This window comes from Seriola aureovittata, chromosome 1, assembly GCF_021018895.1.
Source record: "Seriola aureovittata isolate HTS-2021-v1 ecotype China chromosome 1, ASM2101889v1, whole genome shotgun sequence".
Lineage (NCBI taxonomy): Eukaryota > Metazoa > Chordata > Actinopteri > Carangiformes > Carangidae > Seriola > Seriola aureovittata.
Genome location: NC_079364.1, coordinates 6,748,886 through 6,773,306, shown reverse-complemented (window position 1 = coordinate 6,773,306; position 24,421 = coordinate 6,748,886). Strand labels below are relative to the sequence as shown.

The 24,421-nt window shown below is 42.2% G+C and overlaps 3 protein-coding genes across 6 annotated transcripts in view; 1 reads left to right on the top strand and 2 right to left on the bottom strand.

Moving 5' to 3' along the window:
* Positions 1-367: 367 nt before the first annotated feature.
* LOC130173775 (aromatase) lies at positions 368-4,179 on the bottom strand. Its single transcript, XM_056383252.1, has 9 exons — positions 3,558-4,179; positions 3,313-3,463; positions 3,051-3,205; positions 2,799-2,963; positions 2,533-2,647; positions 2,295-2,406; positions 1,984-2,146; positions 1,267-1,508; positions 368-791 (listed from the first exon to the last, which is right to left on the bottom strand). The coding sequence occupies exons 1-9, from the start codon at positions 3,751-3,753 to the stop codon at positions 519-521; spliced, it is 1,572 nt and encodes a 523-aa protein (XP_056239227.1). The 5' UTR covers positions 3,754-4,179; the 3' UTR covers positions 368-518.
* A 4,554-nt stretch (positions 4,180-8,733) lies between these two features.
* Positions 8,734-14,125, top strand: gldn (gliomedin). Its single transcript, XM_056371244.1, has 10 exons — positions 8,734-9,552; positions 10,483-10,534; positions 10,623-10,640; positions 10,785-10,883; positions 11,438-11,539; positions 11,649-11,765; positions 11,950-12,033; positions 12,128-12,253; positions 12,356-12,506; positions 12,828-14,125. The coding sequence occupies exons 1-10, from the start codon at positions 9,004-9,006 to the stop codon at positions 13,291-13,293; spliced, it is 1,764 nt and encodes a 587-aa protein (XP_056227219.1). The 5' UTR covers positions 8,734-9,003; the 3' UTR covers positions 13,294-14,125.
* The window catches only part of dmxl2 (Dmx-like 2), a 39,262-nt gene continuing 28,630 nt past the window's right edge, over positions 13,790-24,421 (bottom strand). For 3 of the 4 annotated variants that reach the window (XM_056371197.1, XM_056371206.1, XM_056371214.1), the window contains exons 39-54: positions 23,525-23,715; positions 23,258-23,391; positions 23,068-23,153; positions 22,765-22,966; positions 22,096-22,213; positions 20,685-20,750; positions 19,750-19,836; positions 19,374-19,495; positions 19,105-19,243; positions 17,807-17,867; positions 17,560-17,687; positions 17,389-17,466; positions 17,180-17,271; positions 17,033-17,085; positions 16,710-16,927; positions 13,790-15,710 (exon numbers count right to left, since the gene is read on the bottom strand). In XM_056371197.1, the coding sequence (XP_056227172.1) occupies positions 15,501-15,710; positions 16,710-16,927; positions 17,033-17,085; positions 17,180-17,271; positions 17,389-17,466; positions 17,560-17,687; positions 17,807-17,867; positions 19,105-19,243; positions 19,374-19,495; positions 19,750-19,836; positions 20,685-20,750; positions 22,096-22,213; positions 22,765-22,966; positions 23,068-23,153; positions 23,258-23,391; positions 23,525-23,715 (1,985 nt within the window). In that variant the 3' untranslated portion in view covers positions 13,790-15,500. The remainder of the gene's footprint in view (positions 15,711-16,709; positions 16,928-17,032; positions 17,086-17,179; positions 17,272-17,388; positions 17,467-17,559; positions 17,688-17,806; positions 17,868-19,104; positions 19,244-19,373; positions 19,496-19,749; positions 19,837-20,684; positions 20,751-22,095; positions 22,214-22,764; positions 22,967-23,067; positions 23,154-23,257; positions 23,392-23,524; positions 23,716-24,421) is intronic. The other variant, XM_056371223.1, reaches the window with a different exon arrangement.

The following is a 24,421-nucleotide window of genomic DNA, read 5'->3' as shown; positions in this document are numbered from 1 at the left end:
ATGGGATGTGCTGTAGTGCCCTCTCCTGACCAGTATGTGCAAATAAAAAAGCATCCCCATCTTATAAACATGCGTCATTCCTCCTCTTTTATCTGAGGCTTTTCAGAGTTGGGGTTTGCGTTTAATACAAAATTCATAAATTTCATTCCTTTCAAACACAAAATTCTGCTAAAAAATAAAATATCAATTTATTTAAAAAGAGAAGTAAAATAAAATAAAGAGCTAAATTAAGGAAGTGTGTCGATCATTTTAAAGAAACACCAAGAGTCACTGTCTTCTTCTGAAAACCAAATATCTACATATTTATATATGATTACATATATAGAAGAAATGAGAAAACACCCAAAAAGAAGACAACAACACACAATATCGGTACAACAATTTACATTTATTTGTGTGTGTGTATAAACTTTCCACACAGTGCCTATTAGTTCCAGTAGAAACACAATTTTAATACATACAATCCAAAATATAAAACTCTGTACAGTCATGAGACGATATAAATGAAGCAGTGGAGCTCATATATATTTATCTTTCAGTGTTTGGCAGCTACTTCTCCGCCTGGGTAAGAACCTCATGCCGAGATGTTCGGCCTCCTGCTGCTGCTCTACAGGCTGCTGGGACAGGTTGTTGGTCTGTCGGAGGCAGTCCAGGGTCAAGCCCTCATGGGGACAAACAGAGTACTGAGAGAGCAGCGTCACCAGGATGGATTTCATCATCACCATGGCGATGTGCTTGCCAACGCAGGATCGAGGGCCTCTACCGAACGGCTGGAAGTAACGGCGAGGAGCCTGGAGGAGGACGAAGGGGCGGGGCAGAGGATGGATGAGAGAGGTAGGAGGAGGTGGTATTTTCCTGTCACATACTGTAATATACTTTTTAATTAACTGTATATTGTTTATTAGAAGTCTGCAACTCAGCTAATCTGTTTTGCGAGGACTGTGTGGGCGTGGTTTTATCAGATTTGATTGACAGTAAAGAAACAACCGTCGTCACAGTCTGATTCAAATGTTGCTGAATTCTTACTGATGCGTGGAAATATGTGACATAACCTTTTTCAGCCGGGACCTGTCCACCTCAAACTAGTGAGAGGAGCAAGGACGACAACAGAAATCTCTCATGTCAAATATGAAAAAAAATTGTGTTCATGCAGGCGCCCATCGCTCATAGTGAGACTGAATGTCTTTAAGAGTTGATTTATTCACTTTAAGTTATTTAATCATATAATTTTATACTTTACATGAAAAAAACAAAACGCTTACTTACATTTTTTTCAAAGTTTTCCAGACTGAATTCATTTGGTTTGCAGAAAAACTCTGTCCGGTGCATGCGACCGGTGTTGAGAATGATATTTGTGCCTTTTGGGACCCTGTAGCCCCCTATGATGTCATCAGACAGGGCTCGACGCATGGTGATGTCCACCACAGGGTGGAAGCGCAAACATTCATTGATGAAGATCTCCAGCACCTGCAACTTCTGAAGGTCCCCGTTCTGAAGCCGTCTCTCACCTGTAGGTAGCAAGACCAGGGCAATGACATATCACTACTGCCATACTGCCAGTTTATTAGGTACACTTGACTAAAAGTAAGTGCAGTGCAGTCTAATACAACAGTCCTGCAATAAATCCTCAGTTTTTGTTGAAACTGTTTCAGCTGTGCTTATAACACAACGCAAGTCAACAACACTACAAACAAAAGCAGTTTAACCCTTTGCAGGATTGTCATTATTAGTACTTTTGTACCTAATAAACTGGCAGCAGTCTGACAAACTTATTTAATTCACATGCACATTATTTTGTTTGACATAAACTGTATCTCATTTCAATATTACACTCTGCATTGATTAAAATGCACCTTTGATGTGTAGCAGATCAGGTGGTGAAAGCATGAGTTTTTTAAATCTAGCATGGGTAGGCAGCACTTCATCCGTACTACATGTTGTCAGTGCCAGTGTCTTTCAGTCTCGATTCTCCCAGCTCCTTACCTACAACAGTGTCTATCTCTTGTAGCAGCTGCAGCTCCACATCTGGATTCTGTTTGAGGAGCAGCAGCATGAAGAAGAGAGTGATAGACATGGTGTCTGGTGCCGCGATCACCATCTCCAACACACACTGCAACACGTTCTCAGCAGACAGCTCGCCGTGGTTCTGAAAACACACACACACACACACACACACACACACACACACACACACACACGTGAATAAGCTGACTGTCTTCACATGGATGATATTTCACCATAAGAGGATTTCTCACATATGAGCAGGAGGAAGAAATTCAGATTCTCAGACTGACCTGTGCAAATATGAGCTCTGTGGTGAAGTTGATGTTGTCCAGTTTATCTGCCTGCTCCACATCCCTCCTCTTCTGCTCCACAAGGCTCTCTATGGCATCTCGCAGCTCCTGGCTGTGAGACAACAGATATATAACACTTGATTTGACTGTTAAAAGAACTCAGCCGCAAAAAGAAAAGATCCTAACAGTGGGCTCACGCATGAAGAAACTTGATAACGTGGATAATAAAGTGACTCACGCTGCAGTCTTGTGCCGCCGGTGAATCCAGTCCAACTTGAAGTAGATGTCCGGTTTGATCAGCACACTCTGCCACGTGTCAAAATACTTGTGAATCTTCACCAACAGCTCTTTCTCTGCACGCAGGGTAGTAATGTGTCAGGAACACAACACAGCGGTAACATAAATTCACTGTATCTGAACTGAACAGAAGCTGATGAATTCAAACTCATGTGCGTTTGCTCCAGACGAACAGATTTCTCAACAAATGAAGGCATGCCTACTCACCATCGACAGGTACCCCCAGGAAGAGTCTGTTGGAGATGTCGACCACGATGCAGCGCAGCAAGCCGAGGACATCCACGTGACTCAGACTCTGGAGGTCGTCCAGGTGAGTCTGTGTGGAGGAGACGCAAACCTCCACTGTCTTCTGCAAACCTGGACCTGTCAGGGCTTAGATTAGAGATTAGTCAAATATTTCATATCTGAATAACTGGATCAATTAGTATGTATGCAGGGCTGAATGTGTGAAAATGTTACCTTTGGTGAAATAGGTGCGCATCTTTTTCCACAAAGTGACATTGTTGTTAAATATGAGGCCTCTCTCATTCATACCAACACAGCTGAGTCCCTGCTTGCTCCCAAAACGTGAACAATAAAGTCCATTCTTCAGTACATGGTGCACTGCTGATGGCCTTATGGTGCAATAAATAAATAAATATATAAATAAATAAACTACAGATGATAGATTCACACTTGGATTGAGTGTTTTGGTAACTTTAAGGATTAACAGAAAACCAACCTGCTGATTATTAGGGTCTCCTCTCCATTGATCCAGACTCTGACGATGTCTCCGTACTTATTGTTGTAGTAGTTGCTGGCTGTGCCTATACCAGTCCAGATGAATCTCATGTATGACAGAAGTGGCCCCACACCCAGACAGAAAGAAGGTCCTGTTGCGGTAAATGACAAATAAATGGATTTCAGCACAAATAGAGAAACTGCAAAAGTGTCAATGCTGATGTACGACCCGATGTATGAACCTACCTGGTACAGTTTTCTTGTCTGTGTGACTCCAGGCGACCAGCAGCAGACAGACGAGCAGTATTAGGGTTCTGGTTGCCACAGAGACGCCCGGTGATTGCACGGCAGTGGCGTTCGGAGACATGGAGACCAAGTCCGCCAGTATGCCATCCAAACCCACAGGAGTCATCGCCAGTTCACAAGCAGGGATCAGAGCCATGGGATAGGGATAGGGAGGCAGATTTAAAACAACCTGCACACGACCAGGCGGAGCGATAAAAGCTGCCTCACAGATCGGGGCTTTCCCTTTATAAGCAACTTAGAGCTGGTTCTCAGCCAGGTCAGGGTGATGCAAAAGCCAAAACAGAGGAGGAAAACAATACACTTGTAACCTTGTGGGGTTGGATTTGTGTCGGTGTCCTTGAGCGGAGAGGATTTAGTTAAGTGGGTACATGTTTTATTGCAATGTTGGAAGGAGTTTCTTATCGGGTGTATTTGACATTTTGATGATGAGAAGCAGCCATTGCTCCTTCTTTGATCATCAAAAGATTGGTTAAAAATCTTTCGAAACAGCACTTTGGCTGTGACAATAACATAAAAGGGGGTATTATTTTCATTGATACAGCTTTATCTGTCTAGCAAAAGAACATTTTCAGTTTTTAAACATTTGAACATCTGTACTTCAGGTTTCTGTCATTTTTTTTTTCAAAGAAAGATGAAGGAAAGCTGGAATTAAATGCTACATTTAAAATGTTCACCAGTGTTTTTTTTATTTTATTTATTTTACAATACTGTAACTCTCATTATCTCATCAAAAGTTCACTTTGCTTTTAAATGATTATTTGAAGGAATAATTTAGAACTCCCAGATTCCTCCATTCGACCGCCGGTAGATGGAGAAGCAGAGCTGTGATCCATCACACTAGATCTTTAGATTCACTCCAGCATGTCATTATGTAGTTATGAAAACAAAGCCATATTCACTGACTGTTATGAGGTGATCTGAACACATGTTCTGTAGCAGCTCTTGTGTCTCTCGAAAATAAAAAAGTCAAAATGCACTGTTCCAAATTATTATGCACAACAGAGTTTCAAAACATTTTATAGGTTGTAAAGAACCAAAAATGGTAATTTGTTGAATTTACAGCATTAGGTCATATTTACTGAAATCAAAAGCTGTTTAAATCAAAAACATCTTAACAGGCCAAGTTACATGTTAACATAGGACCCCTTCTTTGATATCACCTTCACAATTCTTGCATCCATTGAACTTGTGAGTTTTTGGAGAGTTTCTGCTTGAATTTCTTTGCAGGATGTCAGAACAGCCTCCCAGAGCTGCTGTTTTGATATGAACTGCCTCCCACCCTCATAGATCTTTTGCTTGAGGATGCTCCAAAGGTTCTCAATAGGGTTGAGGTCAGGGGAAGATGGGGGCTGCACCATGAGTTTCTCTCCTTTTATGCCCATATCAGCCAATGACACAGAGGTATTCTTTGCAGCATGAGATGGTGCATTGTCATACAGGAAGATGATTTTGCTACGGAAGGCACGGTTCTTCTTTTTGTACCACAGAAGAAAAGTGGTCAGTCAGAAACTCTACATACTTTGCAGAGGTCATTTTCACACCTTCAGGGACCCTAAAGAGGCCCACCAGCTCTCTCCCAATGATTCCAGCCCAAAACATGACTCCGCCACATTCCTGTATTTCTGAGCCCACTGCAACCGGTTCTGCTTGTGAGCGTTGTTTAGAGGCGGCCGAATAGCAGGTTTATGCACAACTGCAAATCTCTGGAGGATCCTACACCTTGAAGTACGCAGGACTCCAGAGGCACCAGCGGCTTCAAATACCTGTTTGCTGCTTTGTAATGGCATTTCAGCAGCTGCTCTCCTAATCCGATGAATCTGTCTGACAGAAACCGTCCTCATTGTGCCTTTATCTGCACGAACCCGTCTGTGCTCTGAATCAGCCACAAATCTCTTTACAGTACGACGATCACGCTTAAGTTTTCGTTATATATCTAATGTTTTCATACCTTGTCCAAGATATTGCACTATTTGACGCTTTTCAGCAGCAGAGATCCATTTTCTTTCACATATTGCTTGAAACCTGTGGCCTGCTTAATAATGTGGAACGTCCTTCTTAAGTAGTTTTCCTTTGCTTGGGCTCACCTGGCAAACTAATTATCACAGGTGTCTGAGATTGATTTCAATGATCCAAAGAGCCCTGAGACACAATATCATCCATGAGTTTAATTGAAAAACAAGAAATTAAATGTTTATGACACTTAAATCCAATTTGCATAATAATTTGGAACGCGGTGTATGTGTATTTATGCACTTGTTTCATCAAATCTTATTTGTATTTGTGCATGTACATATCTGCTGTGTATTTCTTAACATACTGTATCTAATGTATAACCTGTTATATATAAAGTATGTACACATATATATTAATATCTTTTTATATATATTTTTTATGTCTTTTTTTTTATTTTTCTTTTATCTCATTTTAGTTTCTTTAAAAAATGTCTTTTTAATTTCATCTATTTTGTGTTATAACAGATTTTTTTTTCAGGCAGCCCTTAATTGGATATTGCTTTCTATGAACCATCTTACTTTCAAGTCCAAATCCACTTTTATTTATTTTTCAGTTTGTCAAAAACCCCATGCTGTCTGGCTTTGTCTCTGCCTTTGTTCCATTCGCTCACTCTGTATAAAGGACTCTGTGAATTCACTCACCACCCACACACGAGTCCAAGAATGTGAAACATTCAAGTGGCCGACTGTGAGCTGAGGCCCTGACTCGATAACGATGCCCTGTGTGATGGCTTAGATTGTTCTGCATGATTAAGCAGAGAGACACCACCACCCCCCGTTTTTCGCCCAAAAACAGAAGTTAATGTAACCTCGTCTCTGAGCCCTGTGCTGTGGTCAACCACATCTTTGTCTCCATCACATGTGTAGGGAGTTGTTCAGAAGTGAACAAACAAAACTAACAGAGAGCTGCAGACAAGTAATGTCAGAGCGTGTATGACGTCTGAACACGACTGATTAACTCCTCAGTTACCGTTCACGTTCACATCATTACCCTGGTAATATCTTTGCTTTTGCTTATAGAACAGAAGAAAGTTCCACGTGTATTTTAACAATGTATGTTTTTTTAGATATTCTTTAGTTATACAGAAAGAGTTAACACACGATCGAGACATAGGGGGAATGACATGCAGGGAAAGAGAATGGATATGCTCTCGTGTGACCTGCCAGAACAACCTTGAGAAATTGATTGAGTTGCCAAAAAAAATGATATAACTCACTCCCCAACCACCTTTCTCATACAACACTGGGAGTTAAATTCCAAAGAGTGTAGCGTTACCATTTGTTCCAGATACTCTTACATAGTAAACTTTACTTACATAACATACTTAACATGGAAGATCTGAGACTTTCCTCAATAATATCTGTCTCACATTGACTTTAATTCAAATCTCATTTCATACGTTCAATAAATGCAATAAATACAATTTGTTCACTTTCACAATGATTTTATGTATTGGCTTTCTTGTGTGGCATTTTAATGATTTAATCTATTCCATCTCTTAATCTATTAGTAAGAGTTTAAACTTGTGAAACGTTATAGATAACAGTGTAAAGAATAAACAGACTCACAGTTGCTTTCACTTAAACAGGATAAGGACACATCAGGTCATCTGGCTGTCTTTGACCTGGAACAGAGGGATGGACTTGGACCTGTGAGCCCTGCGGTCAGAGGAGAGATAAGGCCGCTCTCCAAGCAGCTGCACCCTGGGAAGGAGGAAACACAACCAGAAAAAGTCAACGAGAGAGCAGAGGTGCTGAAGATTTTGCAGGCATGTTGACATTTTTACACCACATGGTTCATTTTAATGGATCATCACCTTGTGTGACTCATAAAGCAGCTTTGTAAACATTAAAGCGTCCAAATATAAAATCAGCTTTAAGGTCGTCGTAGTGTGGAATGTGGAATCAGAGGTTGCTCCTCTGCTTTTAGTTCTCAGTCTAAACTGGCAGCGCTGTGAACACAGTGAATGAGAGACAACAAAGGAATGACCTCAATGCTCTGTATGTACGTACACATCTACACATCTGCTGGAGCAACTGTCCAACTGTCTGTCAGCAGTCAGTGACCTACAGCCTCAGGCGGGAGCCCACACACTCCAGCCCTGATTAAGAGAGCGCAGAACCTGAATTTAACAGTAATGTTGCATGTCTTACCTCTTCCTGTGAGTGTGTGTGTGTGTGTGTGTGTGTGGGGGTGTGTGTGTGTGTGTGGGGGTCTGTGTGTGGGGTGCACAGCATTGCTGCAAGAGGGCATAGGACAGCTAAATGAATCCGGCACTGCTCCGTGTCACCAGAGAGGCCAATTAACTGACTCACTGTAACACACACTGTTTTTTTTTTTAAATCTGAGTAATTACTTGGGTAACTCTCAGAAAATGGACCAGCAGCACCTGCACTTCAGTCAGCAGAGGCCGTAATAACCACTGCTCACTGGGAATGCCTGGAGTGGATTTGTTTTTTTCTGCTGAACTGTCATTGTTCTGGTGAAATGTCACTTTACTGGCCCAAATCAAAGCAATGGAAATGGGTCATTGTTGTAGTTGGTGGAGGGAAGCTGTGGAGATGTGACGAGGGCCAGCACCCAGGGGAGAAATGGAAGGAGTTGGGAGATGGGGATGAGAGCTAGGGCATTAATAGGCATGATGTTAATGCATTTTGATGTAATGTATTTTCTTTTTAATTCAAGATTGGTTTTGTTGTAATAATAATAATAATATTAATGATGACGTGCATGTATATGTCTGGAATCCTGCTTTCATGGGTACATCATACATATGTGCATGTTCGTGTGTGACTGTGTGTGTGTGTGTGTGTGTGTGTGTGTGTGTGTGTGTGTGTGTGTGTGTGTGTGTGTGTGTGTGTGTGTGTGTGTGTGTGTGTGTGTGTGTGTGTGTTGTGATGTCAGTCTGCCCACGGCTGTGCAGTAGAATGGGCTGTGCTGAATATAAATCAGGTGACTGAACAGGCGGGGGTTTCTTCCCAGACAAGCTCAGAAGATTGTGTAATGCCCACTCCTACATTACTGGTTAGCATGTACACACACACACACACACACACACACACACACACATACCCACAACCCCTTCTCCACTTGGTGAACAACACAACAAGCACTGTATTTACCAGTCTGCCTTCCGATAGACGACCTAGGTGGAGCACAGACGCTGAAGCTGACTGGACTTTCAAATAACCTGAACAGGACGTTGAATTTCAGAAGAGGACTTCCTTCCTGTTGGATTCGTCTTTAGTTGGTTTGACTTGAGTTTTGGTGACAGCATCTTGGATCACAGGGTGATAAAACGTGGACTGTCTCTGTCCCATTTGACTTTTATCTTTTATATTGACTGCTGTGCTGGAACTGTATTCCCCTGTGAATGCTGAGGTTGGTGGGTGACCCTCAGAAAAGAGGAGGTGAGGTGGTAACCATGTGGATCCCGACACCCAGCATGACTCTCCCTCAGCGGATGGTGCTGTACGGGACGTGTGTCGTGGCGTTGATGAACTCTGTGGGCCTTCTGGTGCTCATGGTCCAGCAGAATCAGCAACATGCCAGGCTGGAGCAGACAGAGGTGAGGCTGACGGACGTGGAGCAAAGCTCGGTGGTGGAGTTCCTCCAGGAGGTGCCCGGGAGAGCGGCGGGGATTCGAGCAAACGTTGGGGAACAGCAGCCGCAATACCAGTACCAATACCAGTACTCCAGGAACAAGAGGAGTGAAAAAAAGTTGGAGCAGGAGCTTCACCACGAGCCTCACCAGGAAGACGGACAGGAGCTCTATCAGCAAGAGGTCAGCCAGGAGGTGGGAGAGGACACAGAGAAGAAGATGAAGCATGAGCTGAAGCACAAGCACCGACACAGCCATAGTTACCACAAGGCGCATGTGCAGGATGACATGATGACGATGATGACTTACTCCATGGTCCCGGTGAGATGAGATACCTGCTGGTAGATGATGTGAATGAGAGAGGAGGAATGAGGGAGAGCAGGCGCCTAGATTTGATGATGTATTGATGATGTATTGATGTATTGTCATTGATGACAAATGCTGGATCACCAAGTGGTTCAAATGGACAATTGCGCCTGTGACCATCGGGGCGCCTGATGGCACGTCCAGCTAATTTGTTTTGGTCAGGCTGTAATGCTTCACTATCAGCACAAGACAAACTGAAATGATAAAGACATCAAGGCAGCACATAATCTCAAGGCCCCGTGTTGTAGAGGGGCCCAAGTTAAAATCTAGTTTTAGGGCCTTTATTATCTCAGTTGTTACTGTGAGCAAATAAATGTTTTCTTATTCAAATTATGAAAACTAATTAATTACAAACTATTACACACACAATGCACAGAGAGTTGGTGAAATGCAGTATTGGAAAGTAACACATTTACTCCTGTAGTGTATTTTATTTTGTTCTTCTTATTATTTCAACTCCACTGAATTTCAGAGAAAAATATATTTTTTACTTCACAACATTTATTTGACGGCAGTTACTTTGCAGATCAAATTTCTACAAATGAAACATGCTCTGTTTATGAAACTTGTCTAACAGCATTTTCAAATTCCTACAATAATAAAAATGTTTCTCACATTTAGCATCAGTGATAATAATAATGATAATAATACTTCTATACTCTACATATCAAAACATCTTCCTTGAGCATTCTGCTGCATGAATACTTTTACTTTTAATTGCATTTTCATATTTCATATTTTCATATTATTACTTTTAGGATCTGAATACTTCTTTCACCACATTTTTGCCACAGGGCCCCACAGTTGGTTATTCAAGCTGAGCTGGTAAAATTTGGTGCATCACAGTGTTTTAATCATATTTTGATATTTTCTCGTCCTCCTCAGATCAAATTGTTGATCGACATTTGCAACAGCACCAAGGGAGTCTGCATAGCCGGTATGTTCACTGAAATACTTTAACCTGGCTAATCATGTCCAAAATATCACTTTTTATTCTGTTAACGTCCTTAAACCTTGTGTTGCAGGACCCCCGGGACCGCCTGGTAAGTGAACCTTTAATTCTGGATCCAAATGTAAAATCCAGCCATACTCTACTGTATGCCTCCTTTGTGGTTTAGTGACCCATGTCCTTGCTGAATATGTTTCCCATTCAGCCCATGGTGAAGATTTTTTTTGTGTTACTGTAGGTTTGCCTGGTGCTGACGGTTTGCCCGGCCACAATGGGACGGATGGCCTCCCAGGAATGAATGGACCACCCGGGGCTGATGGGAAAAGAGGAAAAAAAGGTAAGTAAAAAGTGAGGCTCTATTCACCATCCCATAGTGCCTCAGGCGACGCTGGCCATTTGAATGAGGAACTACTGGTACAATATAACAGTGAAAAGGTTGAGAGTGACCTTGGGGTATAAGAAAAGAACAAAACAAAACACCAAAGTCACTTAAAATCATACACACACACACACACACACACACACACACGAGAACGTCACAAAAACAGAAACTCACAACACACCAACACACCCAGTTCCCTGATCTATCCATGAATCATAATGACATCAGATTTTACAGACAGTGCTGTCTACTTTATGAATGACTGCAGCTGCATTTCTCTCTCATCCTCCACTAATATTATTCATCTCTGCGGTTTTGGGCTTCAGCTGAATGAACTGGAAAACTCTCTCCCTGTATTCTCCCACTTCACTTTGTTCTGTCCTCCACAGAGGTTTGGCATATGATTCACCCTCAGCAAGTCAATGGATTCATTCATGGTTTTAACAGGGAAACATGTACTGAGATTAGGAACACAATCTTAGAACTGCTCTGTATAACGTCCCGCACAGGGCCAGCAGGTGAAACAGGAGAACCTGGCGAAAAAGGAGAGCAAGGAGAGCCTGGGCCTCCCGGAGAGAAGGGACAACCATCCAATGATGTCATTATTGAGGGCAAGTAGAGTTTTACTCACATGAACCACTTGGCAGGGAGGGAATGTAATAAATAAACTTACTTTCTGTATCCAGACACGTTAGATGTTGTCCCCTCTTCTTTGTACAGGCCGTGCTGGTCCTCCAGGACCTCCTGGGCCCATGGGCCCTCCTGGACCTCCTGGGCCTCAAGGGCCTCCCAGAACAAGGCATCACAGAGCCCACCTTCAGGCTGCTCAGACCCTGGGTGAGTAGCTGTTCTGCAGCTAACAGCCTTGGATGAGAAGTTCTTCATATGATCATAAAGCTACAAGATCAAAAAGTGGAAATTTGAAAATTTACATACATGTAGAAACCAGCTGGTGAGATTGTTCTGTCATGTAAACACTGCGTGAACACTGAATAACGTGAGATGAAATTGTGTCTGACAGGGACGTTACATGCAATTCCAAATGATGAAAATTCATCTCCAAAGGAAGCGGTGAAACTGCATGAGAAGCCCGCTAAGAAGAACGGTGTGTTTTCAGAGAAGTGTGTCAACATGTACAATATGTGCTGTGTGGCAGAGTAGTGATTGACTAAGCTTGCTGTCGTTCTGTTTCTCCTCAGAGTGCCTGATTAAGTCTCTGATCAACCCAAGGAATGTGACGAAGATGGAGAGCACCTTCGGCACGTGGATGAAAGACACCGCTCAGCTGAACGATGAGCGCATATGGGTGGCAGAGCACTTTTCTGGTTGGTTCATTACGGAGGAAGATCAACATGGACACTGACAGAAAAAAATATCAATCTTTGTATTTCAAACCCAGGTTGTGTGTTTCTCTCGTTCTTCCCCAGGACGTGTGGTGAAGGAGTATGCGAGCATTGCCTCCTTCGAGAACAACAGCAGTGAAATTGTGGACGTCAGAAAGTTCTATTATGGCTGCGGCCACACTGTTCACAACGGTTCTTTCTATTATCATATGGCTGGTAGTTCCAGCATCGCCAGGTAAGATGAAAGAAAGGCCGTAGGTTTGCATTTATACGGTAGGGACATGTCCCTACCATTATTTTGGGAGGACAGAATTTTCCCTATCAATATTTGAATAAACTTGTTTTCATGATATTTTTTATGCCTTGCTATACTATGACGTTTAATGACGTTTCTATGACGTTTTTGATGCCTTTTGTTGACGACATTAAAAAGTTAATGTCTTTGTTTTGGAACTACGCCCCTGGCTGAAAGACAGTGTGATGCAGAGTTAGATGCTTTGCTATCGTTTCCTTTTGTTCCATTCCCCATGCTTAACACGGTGCCGCTTGTTTACAGATTTGACTTTCACACCAGGAAGCTTCACACCCTCAGTATAGACAACGCCTTGCACCACAGCCTCGCTTATCTGCTCTACAACTCCAAGACTTACTTTAAATTCGCAGCGGATGAGAACGGCTTGTGGCTGATCTTCGCCTCCAGTGTGGACGAGAGCATCACGGTGGCCCAGCTGGACCAGAAGACCTTCTCCGTCACGTCCTACATAAACACCACCTACCCACGCACCAAGGCTGGCAACGCCTTCATTGCCTGTGGTGTCCTGTATGTAACCGACACCAAGGACACCAGAGTCACCTTTGCTTTTGACCTGCTTAAAGGGAAGCCGGTCAATGTGACCTTTGACCTGAGGTCTCCAGGTGGCGTGCTGGCAATGCTCTCCTACAGCCCGAAGGACAGACACCTGTATGTGTGGGACCAAAGCTATGTCAGGCTCTACGTGGTCCACTTCATCAATGATGAATGACAAACAGCCTGAGGATGACACACACGACTGCTGACTACAACTACTAATCACTCCATCTTTGAAAACTGGTCATATTTAGGTTTCCAAAAGATACGTACACACCAGTGTCAGCTTCATCCTCCTGTCAGGTGTTGTAGTCAGTTGTGAAAAATTAGATTCACTCAAGGAAATCAATGTTTGGTCAATAATTATTATCATAGTCAAAAAGATATACTGCTGTATTCATATCCTATTGTCAATGTACTATGTAATGTAAGATTTTAGAGTTACTAATTGTGTGAAAAAAACTTATTACGCCACTGTAGTGTAAGTTGTTACATTATTTTTTGTGTATTTGCATGGTGATTCTTTTATGTATTTTTATACAGATGTACATGTCACCCAGACCCAGATATCTTCCACATATAAACAGCCCACCTGCCTTTGTAGTGAAGCAGCATGGTCCCTGGTCACTTATTCCACTTGACGGAAAATTAAAACAACAGCTTCAACTCACCCTGATGAAATAAAAAGAATTTATTCACTTTACAAAGGTAAAACTCTGACCATGACCTGTTCTCTCACATACCTTCAGGCTCAAGTGCCCCAGTGAGTGTCTACCCATGATATTGGCTTCTTTTGCATTATTACATGCACACACACACAAACACGCACACCAGACACCAGTAGGACCATTGGTAAAACACACAAGATACATACAGTACACATAGTGGGCAGAAAGAGGGAGAGAAACACAAATCTCTTTAATAAATACCATACATACACTTAACAAAAGTTACAACTAATCCAGCTGGTATGATACAAACCAAAAATAAAGAAATGCTTTCATGTTTGTACAAGCTGTTGTGGTATTTCATATATATATTTATATAATTTATATATTAAAACTATTTCAAACGTTTTACTACTAGGCCAAATAAAGCCAGACATTCATTTGTATATAACAGTTTCTTCTTCAATAACCTATTTATTTGAAATAAACTTTTAGTGTCTCCAGAATTTGAGTGCAAATATCTATTCCTTATGGATGAAACAGTAAAAACAACTAGCGAGGTAACACACACTTACGTACAGTAGACTGTGTTGCACATCTCCCAGTCAGATACAGTAAAACCCCTTACATTCCTAAAATAAAAGGCAATAAGTTAAATAGTTTTAAAAAGGAATGGCCAACCAAACAAACACAAACATATAAATAATTTAAATAATAAAATAATAATTAAAAAAAAAAAAACTTATTCAAGAATATCTTGTGCAAAACCAGAAGTGAACCTTTGTGTTTCTGCTCTTGGTGGGTGGGTTTTTAGGTTTGGACCAGACAGATGGAAACATTTAAATCACAGTCACAGGAGTAAAACACATCATCTTCCAAACAGGAATGTTCTAGCAGTGAGTTCGCCACACAAACAGGCATTTGAGGGCATGTGAGCGGGCAGGCGTACAGATGACAGACACAGCAGAGTGGACACGCGCTCCACGACCAACCCAGGCCGGGTTGAGCCCAAACCGGGAGAGGCCAGAGCGAGCGATGGGCAGCCAGTGAAATAGGGGCCGGGTGGGGTTAAGGGTGGGGTGTCACTATAGGAGCAATGCACCATTAACTCTTCCATAAGGGCTGAGAAAAGCCGGGCAAAAAGGCAGGAGGGGGCAAAACCATTGAAACAAAATGCAGATTCCAACAACTCGATTCACACTGGAAACCACTGACTTAATAACAAACCACAGTGCTGGTTACAGTAGATGCTAAGAGATTTCAGCTGTGGGCACAAAATGACGACAGTTACACACTTTTAAAATTTTTGCTTGAGCACTTTTACAGAGCACTATCAATAGACCTGTGATTGCACCGCGTAACGAGAACAGGACATGCATAGCTTCCCTATGGACACACTCTAAGAGTAGAGATTCTTCAATAAATTACAATAAATCTAGCTTTAAAATCAAGTATGATAACTTTTGCTTGTAACTTTGCTTTCAGCCTTTGGGAAAAAAATATTTGCAGCTCCGTTTGTCATTCTGGACATGATTTACATCAACAGTAAACCCATGAACACTGCACACCCAGAAAGATGCCAAAAGCGTGGTGATCTTTTGACTAACTCTTCCCCCATCGATTATACTATTAATGCCTAGTGAGTGTTACATAAGCTTTTTGTGTTTTTTCTTTGTCTTTTTCCTCTTTGGACCTGCAGAAGTGGAAGTCGGTGTTACAGGACGTCAACCAAGCTGCTGGGGATATTGTAGCGGTCGGGGAGGACCCTCATCTTCAGAGTGCCGTCTGCTCCACAGGTGAAGATGCGGTTACCGGGCCGTGTCTCCACCTGCATGACGCCAGCGCCGATGTTGCGGAAGATGGACTGCTTGGCATGCTCGTTGCTAAAAGAGTGCATGAGCCCGTGGCCGGCTAACTTCCACACCTGCAGATAGAGGAAGCATGAGAAGGGACAGAACAGATGTTAAGTTTTCTTCCAGATCTTCATTATTTTCAATATGCGGAACCTGAAAGTGCCAAATTCAATTCGAGCGCTGTGACGCTTCCTCAAAGCGATGTAATAATTCTTTTTACCACATGTCTGTGTCTGTTCTTTATCAAACAGCATCCAACTGATACCGAAGTCTCACCGTAACCAGCATGGTATGGTGAGCAGAACCAGTTACACTCAAGATGTAATTAAATAAGGTAATTCATCAGGATATCTCTTCATTAGGTGACCCCACTAGATAAAAGGATCAGGTTTGGGAATTAGGTTTATTTGCTTTTCTGCTGACACTCTCATATTTGTACACAAAAATATGAAATTCAAGCCAATAGCCAGTTAACTCAACCTAGCACAAAGACTGGAAGCAGAAGGAAACATCTGGCCTGGCTCTATCCAGAGGTAACAACATCTGCTTAGCACCACCTGTACATCTCACTAATTAACACGTTCTGTGGAAAAACCCAAGAGTAAAAACGTCACGTTGTGGGTTTAAGAATGTTTATGTACCAGACTATGTATTTCCTGGCCAAGAGTGTTGTTGCCACTGTTGGGTTGCTGGGCAACCAGCAGAGTCATTTTCAAGATAAAATGCCAGACATTTTCTGGTCCCAGCGTCTAATGGGTGTTTTTCGCAGTCTACTGTCATTTTATCAACCATTCATTTAACCGAGAATATAATTGGCAGACTTTTCAATAATAGAAATGATCATCACAGTCCTAATTAAGTATAATAGATACACTTGCATTCCACCTTGGAAAGTCACGTTTTGCTACTTAAAATATGCCCAACATCTGCTAAAAGCTCTGTATGTCATGGAAACTGATGCTTAAGCCACATAGTGTATAATATGTATAACGTGCATAACAATCAATGTATGTCTATAACAGCTCATGCGTTTTGGCAGGTCAGTGAGTGAGTGATGGAGCCCGAGTCACCTTCATGTTGCCCTCTGCAGAGCCAGTGACGAAGAAGTCCTCAAAGGCATCCAGTGCGAGGGCCTTGATGGCTGAGTCATGGGCCTGGAAAGTGTGGAGCAGTTGCCTCTGGCGGATGTCAAACACGCACACGAAGCCCTTTCTGCCTCCAGTGATCAGCAGCTGCTGTTTAGGAGCATATTGCAGCACAGTGGCCCCGTTCTCATGGCAGGGGAACGCTGAAGGGGTGGGAGGGAAGAAATGTGAAGTTGGATCACAAAACAACTCCATGTACAGGGAAAATCATTAACATTGGCTTGGTTAAAGCATTTGGGATTTCTTACCATGGACCATGGTATTGCTAGGTGAAATCAGAGTATCCCACAGGCAAACATTTCTGTGCAAAAATAAAGATAATATTATTCAATCAATACCAAGAGAAAAAGAGTAGCATTGGTTTAACAGTGGTGTTCCTTAGTGCGGATGCTGACCTGTTATCGTTGGACTGTCCGGCTGTGGCAATGAGGCTGGAGGATGTGATGAAGGCAAAATCACCGCAGGTCTTAGTGTGGCACTGCCAACTCTGTCGGCAGGAACAGAAAAACAAAGAGTGCATATTAGTTTTAATGACTCCTATTGAGTTTTCTATCTTAAAATGTGCATGTGTATGCTGGGGTGGTGAATGAAGACGTGACCTCACCAGGTAGGGTTTGGGGTTTGAGGATGTCTGGTTGACCTGCCAGAGACTGAGGAAACCCTCTCCATCAGCGACTCCACACTAAACGAAGAACACGGAGCAATCGGAACAATCATACCGAATAGACAAAACAAATGTGTGTGTGTGTGTGTGTGTGTGTGTGTGTGTGTGTACCTTATTGCCCTGGGAGTTGAAATAGAGCCGGGTGACTCTAGCGTTGCCTGCTTGTCTGAAGCAAATAAGTTGCTGAGGTCTGTTCCATTCAAACATTCTCACACTACCGTCCTGAGCCCCCGTCATGTCTAACACACACACACACAAACATGACGGTAAGTAGAAGTAAATAAAGAAACATAAGACAAAAACTCAGCTGTGTACTGCTGATGACCTGATATGCACAGGCTGTAATGTAGGCACTTACAATACTGATATATGGGGTGGGATGTCATTCTCTTCACATTATTTAGATTCCTCTTCATAATCTGAAAAACACAGATAAAAACAATTACATAAAAACAGAATTTATAAAGTATGACTTCACCTGACTGTGACTGCTGTCTGGGTTTTCACTTTAACATAATTTTTGTTTACACTTAAGTCAACAGTTCAAACGTTTTTACTTGTTTACAGCATTTATTCCAGCATATGTTGGTGTGAGCAAGCTTACTTAAATTTTCTTCAGGAAATGTAACCTTTTTCGGTTTATCAATATTTCCCTAACCCTCATATTTTTGGTCCCGTTCCTATTTGTAAACACTTTTCTTGTTATCACACTTCATTCACTGGGAGTGGAAGCTGAAGGATGTTTTAGTGTGTTGGTTCTTTACAGCAGGATGATACAGCGCTCTAGACTCAAAGACCAGTCTTAAATAAATCGCAGATAAAAGTCAGGCAGCGTTATACTGCTCAGCAACGGTTTCACAAAGCTTCCTGCTTCAATTCAGAACTTGTTGACACGAGGCACAACGCATACTCGGAGGTGAAGTTCACCCTTCCTCTTGGGTGGACTCTGCACATCAGGAAGATGGTCATCCAATGACTATCAATCCAGGCATTAAATGCTGGGATCTTAAGTAACCAGACTCCCACTGCACACTTAGGAAACCCCCCCCCCCCCCCTTCCGTAACTCACTGAACCTGTATGCCTGTCCTGTCTTGCGAAGTGTATCCCAGCCAACATTTATCAACACGGCTGGGACATGGAGAACCCTGGCTGCGTGTTAAGTGTGACGCAGAACTGTACCTTGGGTAGCCGGCTGTGAGAGCTGCTGCTATCTGTGTTTATATGCATCCATCTCTGCCATGGAAACACACCACCTCTCTGTATCAGCCTGCATAGACTCAGCAGGCCAGCTGTTTAGTCGTCACAGCTCAGTTTGATTTAACAACAATAACAATTAAAAATACAGACACACTTCTTCCAAAAATGTGCAGGGGACACAGACCACAGAGTGAAATCCAAGTGGTCTAGTGCCTCTCTAAATCTGAAACATATGCTTTTTTCAAGTTTACATTTAGACCTATTGGATGTTATTAAATTTAACTGATGCATCTATTGTGTACCGCAGATTGTCAGGAAATGAAAAGACTGCAGTCATACCACAGGTCCTAGGCTGCATACAGGCCCCAAAACAGAGCTTAGTTTCCCCCTGGTGGCAATTAGTAACAACTGCATATCCGTTTACTGTATATCTATGTTTGTAGTGAATAAGGTCGTACCACACTGGCTCCCATGCTGGTCTGCCCGCTGCCGAGCCACGGCATGGATGCAGAGACCGGCATCTGTGGTGGTGCAAAAGGGACAGAGCTAGCCTGGGCAATGTTGGTGTGAGAGGAGCGATGGTCTATGTCGTCAGAGCTGTAAAAGAAAACATAAAGAAAGGTGGGATTTTAGAGATGTTAAGACTAAGACAGTGTGCAGTTTGGCTCCCATGCTTGTCAAACTGCAACTTTGTTTCTTTTCATCTGAGAACTGCCTTGAATCTGACCTGCGTGACTCTTTATCAAAGTCCTCCCCTATCCAAGTGTAGGGCTGGACAGCCACTAGAGTAGACACGTCGACCTCCTGGACGTCATGAGTGGAGGCCAACACTATCTCGTTAGAATTAGCCTAGGAAAGAGGGAACCAGGGAGGAGAGAGACAAGGAGGGAGGAAAAGGCATGATTAAAGGTGGACTTTGCAACAGTTTCATTTGTATATTCAGAATAACGTACTTGGAAAAGATGCTGACGTCATGGTGTTGTATTTACCCTTTATTTAGTACCAAATTACATAGTTATTTACAGGAAATAAATATTATGGGTGTGTAAAATAAAGAGTCTCTCGATATTTTTTAATCATACACACTCACACATAAAACTTACCTTATTGATGGCAAATGCCATGATTATATCAGACTCCTTGTGGATGATTTTAGCCTTGCCTCCTGGGTATCCCAGATCTGCCTCCACCTGGAAAAGCAAAGCAAACCGATACATCAAGGTTCACGACACACTAAAGCTGCAGTGCTCTTTTCTGCTTTGAAAAATTAATGCTCAGAAGCCTGTTCTTCAGAAATACTGTTTATACATAATAAATACTGTTAGGTTAATTTCCATCTATAAGGATTAGGACAGAAAACTATATACCTCCAAAACACTTGCTTTGGGCTCTATGAAAAAATTCCCACTTCCCATGAAAGTGGCATAAAGTAGAGCCACATTCACAAGGAAACATGTAGAGGTATACAATTAAATACAATTTTGCCTGTTGATTTGGGTTCCCCCAGTGACGACACCCTACATGATTAGCAAGCCTCACACAGCCCTGACAGTGAGCATGCAAGTTAGTAGATCAATTGTAGGTGCCAACTCTCTTAAAAAGTCTTTTTTTTTTTTTTGCTTTTGGTCCAGCAGAATCAGTCCAGCTAGAGGGGAGAAAGGAGTGAGAAACACAGGGAGACGTGTTATTGGTAGGGATCGGATGTGAGGTTATGTGAGTGGATGCCATAGGTGTCCCAGGGAGAGGGAAAGATCAGACGTTAGATCTAAGCGTAAGAGCCTTGAGTAGATTTTATGCCAGAAAAATTGCCAGAGCAGTCACTTTCAGTCCAAGCTGGAGAGGAGACATCAACAGATTCACCCAGTTTGGTGCTGCCTCTTAACCTTAACCTGCAAACCCGAGCCCTGTGCAGCTGGTGCAGTAATTATTCCAAAGTTTAATGCACTTGCTCCTTCAAGCTTGGCTTTGCAGTGACTCTTCCGATAGACAGACGGACAGACAGAGCCAGGGCCTGGACTGGTACAGTAAATGATACTACCTTATAGGGACTGCTAGCTCCTGCTATGCAGTTTGGGCTTATACGGTCCATATGGTTCTCTACAGACTACACAACACACACAGAGGCAATATAGACACAGAACACGCCAACACAGCACGACACAAGACACATGCACAAACACAGAAAAATAAAACATGGAATGAAAATAAAATAAAAAAGGCTGAATCGGTGATAAAATGTAAATAACTCTAAACTCAATCCATCTCATTAGCACAGAGTCATGTAGCAGGATGAATGCAGATAAGAAGTGTGGATGTGACAGTTTAATTTGAAGTTAAGTGGTTACTCCATTTAGCAAAAACTGAAATGAAGCAGTCTGCCATGAAAGTGATTACATAATGAATCGCTCCAGACATCAGAGAAGGCAGTGAACTGTCCTGCTCTTTATTACAGATGCCTGAGGAGTCAAAGCAAAGATAATGACAATAAAAAAAATATCAACAACAGAGATAAATGCTCAGTGAGCACTTCTCTGTGTGAGCACTTCTCTGTGTATAACAATGAAGTGATGGATTTAGATTGATGGTAAGACTTGGGTTTCAAAATACCCCGCAGTTATTTAAATTTATGTGTTGTACAGTCATTTATGATGAGCGATCAGTTTAAAGGCCTCTGATAAAGACCTCAGTAAATCATCAACTCTAAGTTTAAGTGTCTTGCAATGCAGACTGTGTGGATTCTTCAGAAATGAAATGAAAATATATACTGAATTGGCCCAAATATACAATTCTCTGACCACAAACAAAAACCAGGAAGATTACACTTGTTTGGGTATCACAGAAATACTTGCACACACTTCCTCATGTTCTTAGAATGAGACAGATTTTCTTGGGACTGCTTTTTTAGGCTTCTGCAGTCTTCTAACATGACATCTTGACGCTACATTTCTTGGCTGCATGGTAGTCGTTTGATGACCATACGTATCTCATTAATCTCTCATAATTATGGGCCTCATGTGGTTAACATGGCCTACATTTAGCTACTTTTTTTCCCCCCATGCGCTCACTCTGTCTTTTCATCTGTCGATCCCACCACTGTAAAGTTCAGTGACAGTGACTCGTCCAAGTCAGGGGGCTATGACTCTCCAACCTCTAGTAATTAAATGCAATAAATGTGCTTTTAGAAATGTAATTATTTAAAATATAATATATATATAAATATATTTGGGCCAATACATTAATAGTGTTCAGGGAAATGAACTAAATAAATAAATAAATGAATGAATGAATGAATGAATGAATGAATGAAACAAAAATGCAAAGATTCTGGTAAATATGAACTAACATGACTATTAAATAAAACAATGGCAGGTTTAATCATCATAGATAATGAACACTGAACTGGGGAAAAACACAAGCAGACATTGTTTCTGTGCACGTGGGCCACTGACCTCACTCTGCTTCCTTTTCTTAGTGAAGATGTAACGGATCAAAGTCTCCTGAAGAACTTCCTGTTTGACCAGGAAGTGCCAAAGACGTCGGGCAGGGAAGGACTGGTGGTTCTTTGTCCTGAAAGAAAAAATATGGACAAATAATCTAATACTGCTCTGTGTTGTAAGTAAGTTTTACGTAAGCTGTAAGTACAATCTAAAAATATATATAAGTATCAGTCATCAAATCTAACTACTGACTGTTGGCTGTTTAATTAAGTATCCTGACCATGTGAATCAGTTGTGTAGCCAAAATATTTCAAAAATGTGTTTTATAATTAAACAAACTAATTTTACTTCATGACATTATATACAGTATGTCATTAATGTGGCGCTGACTTTGTATTTCTGTTTTCTTTCTGAATTTGAAATTTGCCACTTTTGTTAGAAAGATGCTTGATGTTAATTCACAACAATACTGTTTCTTCCACTCCTCAAAGTCAAAGTAAAACTGAGTAAAACTAGAGTGGCATATTTTAAGAGTTGTACTTTTTAGAAAAGAGCAAAAAAAAAAAAAAAAAAAAAAAAACACACACAAAAACATAACCCAAACGAATGTTTTTTTTAACGCAGCCCTTGTGTGTGATGTGTGTCTATATTTTTGTGTACTCTATATGATTTCATACTCACTTGAAGGGTGTGTTGTCTGGCTCCAGCATGGCCTTGTGCCGGAGTATGGCGGGGCCACCTCCTGCGCTGAGGTCAGTAGGGTAAGTGTTGATGTAGTTGGGAGGCGGGCCGTCGAATTTGTTCATTCGCTCCAGCAGAAGTTGCTCCCAGTTCTCTAAAGTCTTCAGCACAGCGTTGCTGAGAGGAGAGATGACTGGCAGGTCTGTGACACAAACACATACACATATAGATATACAGCACATACTGTATAGAGGCAGCAGCAATGCCAATTAGTAGGATTAATGATGCTGTGAGTGTGTGTACCTGTGAAGTCAAGGCCAGTGAGAGGGAGGAAGTTCTTGACGTTGTGATGAGCAAGTTTCACCATGACGAGGCGGATCAGAGCCCAGCTGTGGACCACACAGGCAGACGGACACACGTGCATGAAGATTCAAATCTGGAAGCACAGGCTCCAAAACTGGATGGCATAAAAACAAGAAAGGCTAGGCCTTACCTGTAGGAGTTGGGGTCAGAGTGCTCCGTTATCTGTGTGTCAGAAAGGAAGGCGTCGTCGTCATCTTCATCATCCTCTGCGCCGCTTTCATCTGAGTCACACAGAGCATTGCTGTCTGACAGCGGCAGGAAGGGCTGAGAGGGAGGAAATAACGATGGAGGAGAGAAAGCAAATGAAAACGTCAGGTAGGAAGAGAGAAATAGCCTGGAGACTATGAACCACAGGTCTCATCAGTCAATTCCATATAGGTAGCTTTCACTGCCTTACTTTGGCCACAAAGTAGTCCCACATGCTCAGCTCTGGGGGAATGAACTTCTCCCTGTAGGCGGGTCTTTCTGTGGGCACAGGAGGTGGGTTGGCTGGCGTCTCCTTCACGGGGCGTCCGGGAACAAGCATCCTCATGTTGAACCGACGCCTGTATCGGTCCACGTCCTCTGCTGGGGGCTGCGGGGGAGCCACTGGGGGCAGGAGGAGAATGATGGTTAATTTGCAGCAGACAAATGCCGAGGATGAGCTGAGACTCAGTGTCATTTTTTAAAGCCAAAGGAAGGTCAAGAAATAGATCAGGAAGGGAGTGAACCGCATCCACACCCTACACAGAGCACAGTATACTGCACATCCATGACAGAGCTGAAAAATAACCTTATTCCTCTCTAAAAGGTGGTTCCTGTCTGCAGTATAACTTTGAGTCCTATGACTTCCATGAGTCATAGCACAGGGATGAAAATCAATACACTTGGAAAAGAGGAGATGCAAATGCACAAATACAAACACTTAGGATGGAGGCACAGGGCAAGACACACTAGGCTGTGCACAAACCTGCACCATTATCCTGGGTGACTATCTCTGGCATCGCACCAGACAAAAAAAGGCAAGACACAAACCAGAGTAGACAGTGCAGTTAGACACACAGATACTACACAGACCATTACACAATTGAATCAGCAAATATTTGATGTAGTGTGTGGCACAAAATACACACAGAAAACACATCAAACAACAATGGCGAATTTGTTGAGCAGTTGTGCGTTAAGCGTTTTTTGAATTTTTTTTTTTTAATGTATCCACAGCCCTTGAAGGAGGCAAACATGATGAGTGATTGGTGAACGCAACATGTTTATTTAGTTTTAAAATGTGTGTTCATTAGTACATGATAGAGAGGCA

Bases quoted from the DNA above. Each gene is read 5' to 3' on its own strand.
- LOC130173775 (XM_056383252.1), bottom strand. From the start codon at position 3,753: ATGGCTCTGATCCCTGCTTGTGAACTGGCGATGACTCCTGTGGGTTTG. The intron at 2,648-2,798 runs GTGAGTAGGCAT...CCCTGCGTGCAG, and splicing joins CCTGGGGGTACCTGTCGATG to AGAAAGAGCTGTTGGTGAAG. The intron at 2,407-2,532 runs GTGAGTCACTTT...GTTGTCTCACAG, and splicing joins CGGCGGCACAAGACTGCAGC to CCAGGAGCTGCGAGATGCCA.
- gldn (XM_056371244.1), top strand. From the start codon at position 9,004: ATGCTGAGGTTGGTGGGTGACCCTCAGAAAAGAGGAGGTGAGGTGGTA. The intron at 11,766-11,949 runs GTGAGTAGCTGT...TGTGTCTGACAG, and splicing joins TCAGGCTGCTCAGACCCTGG to GGACGTTACATGCAATTCCA. The intron at 12,507-12,827 runs GTAAGATGAAAG...GCTTGTTTACAG, and splicing joins GGTAGTTCCAGCATCGCCAG to ATTTGACTTTCACACCAGGA.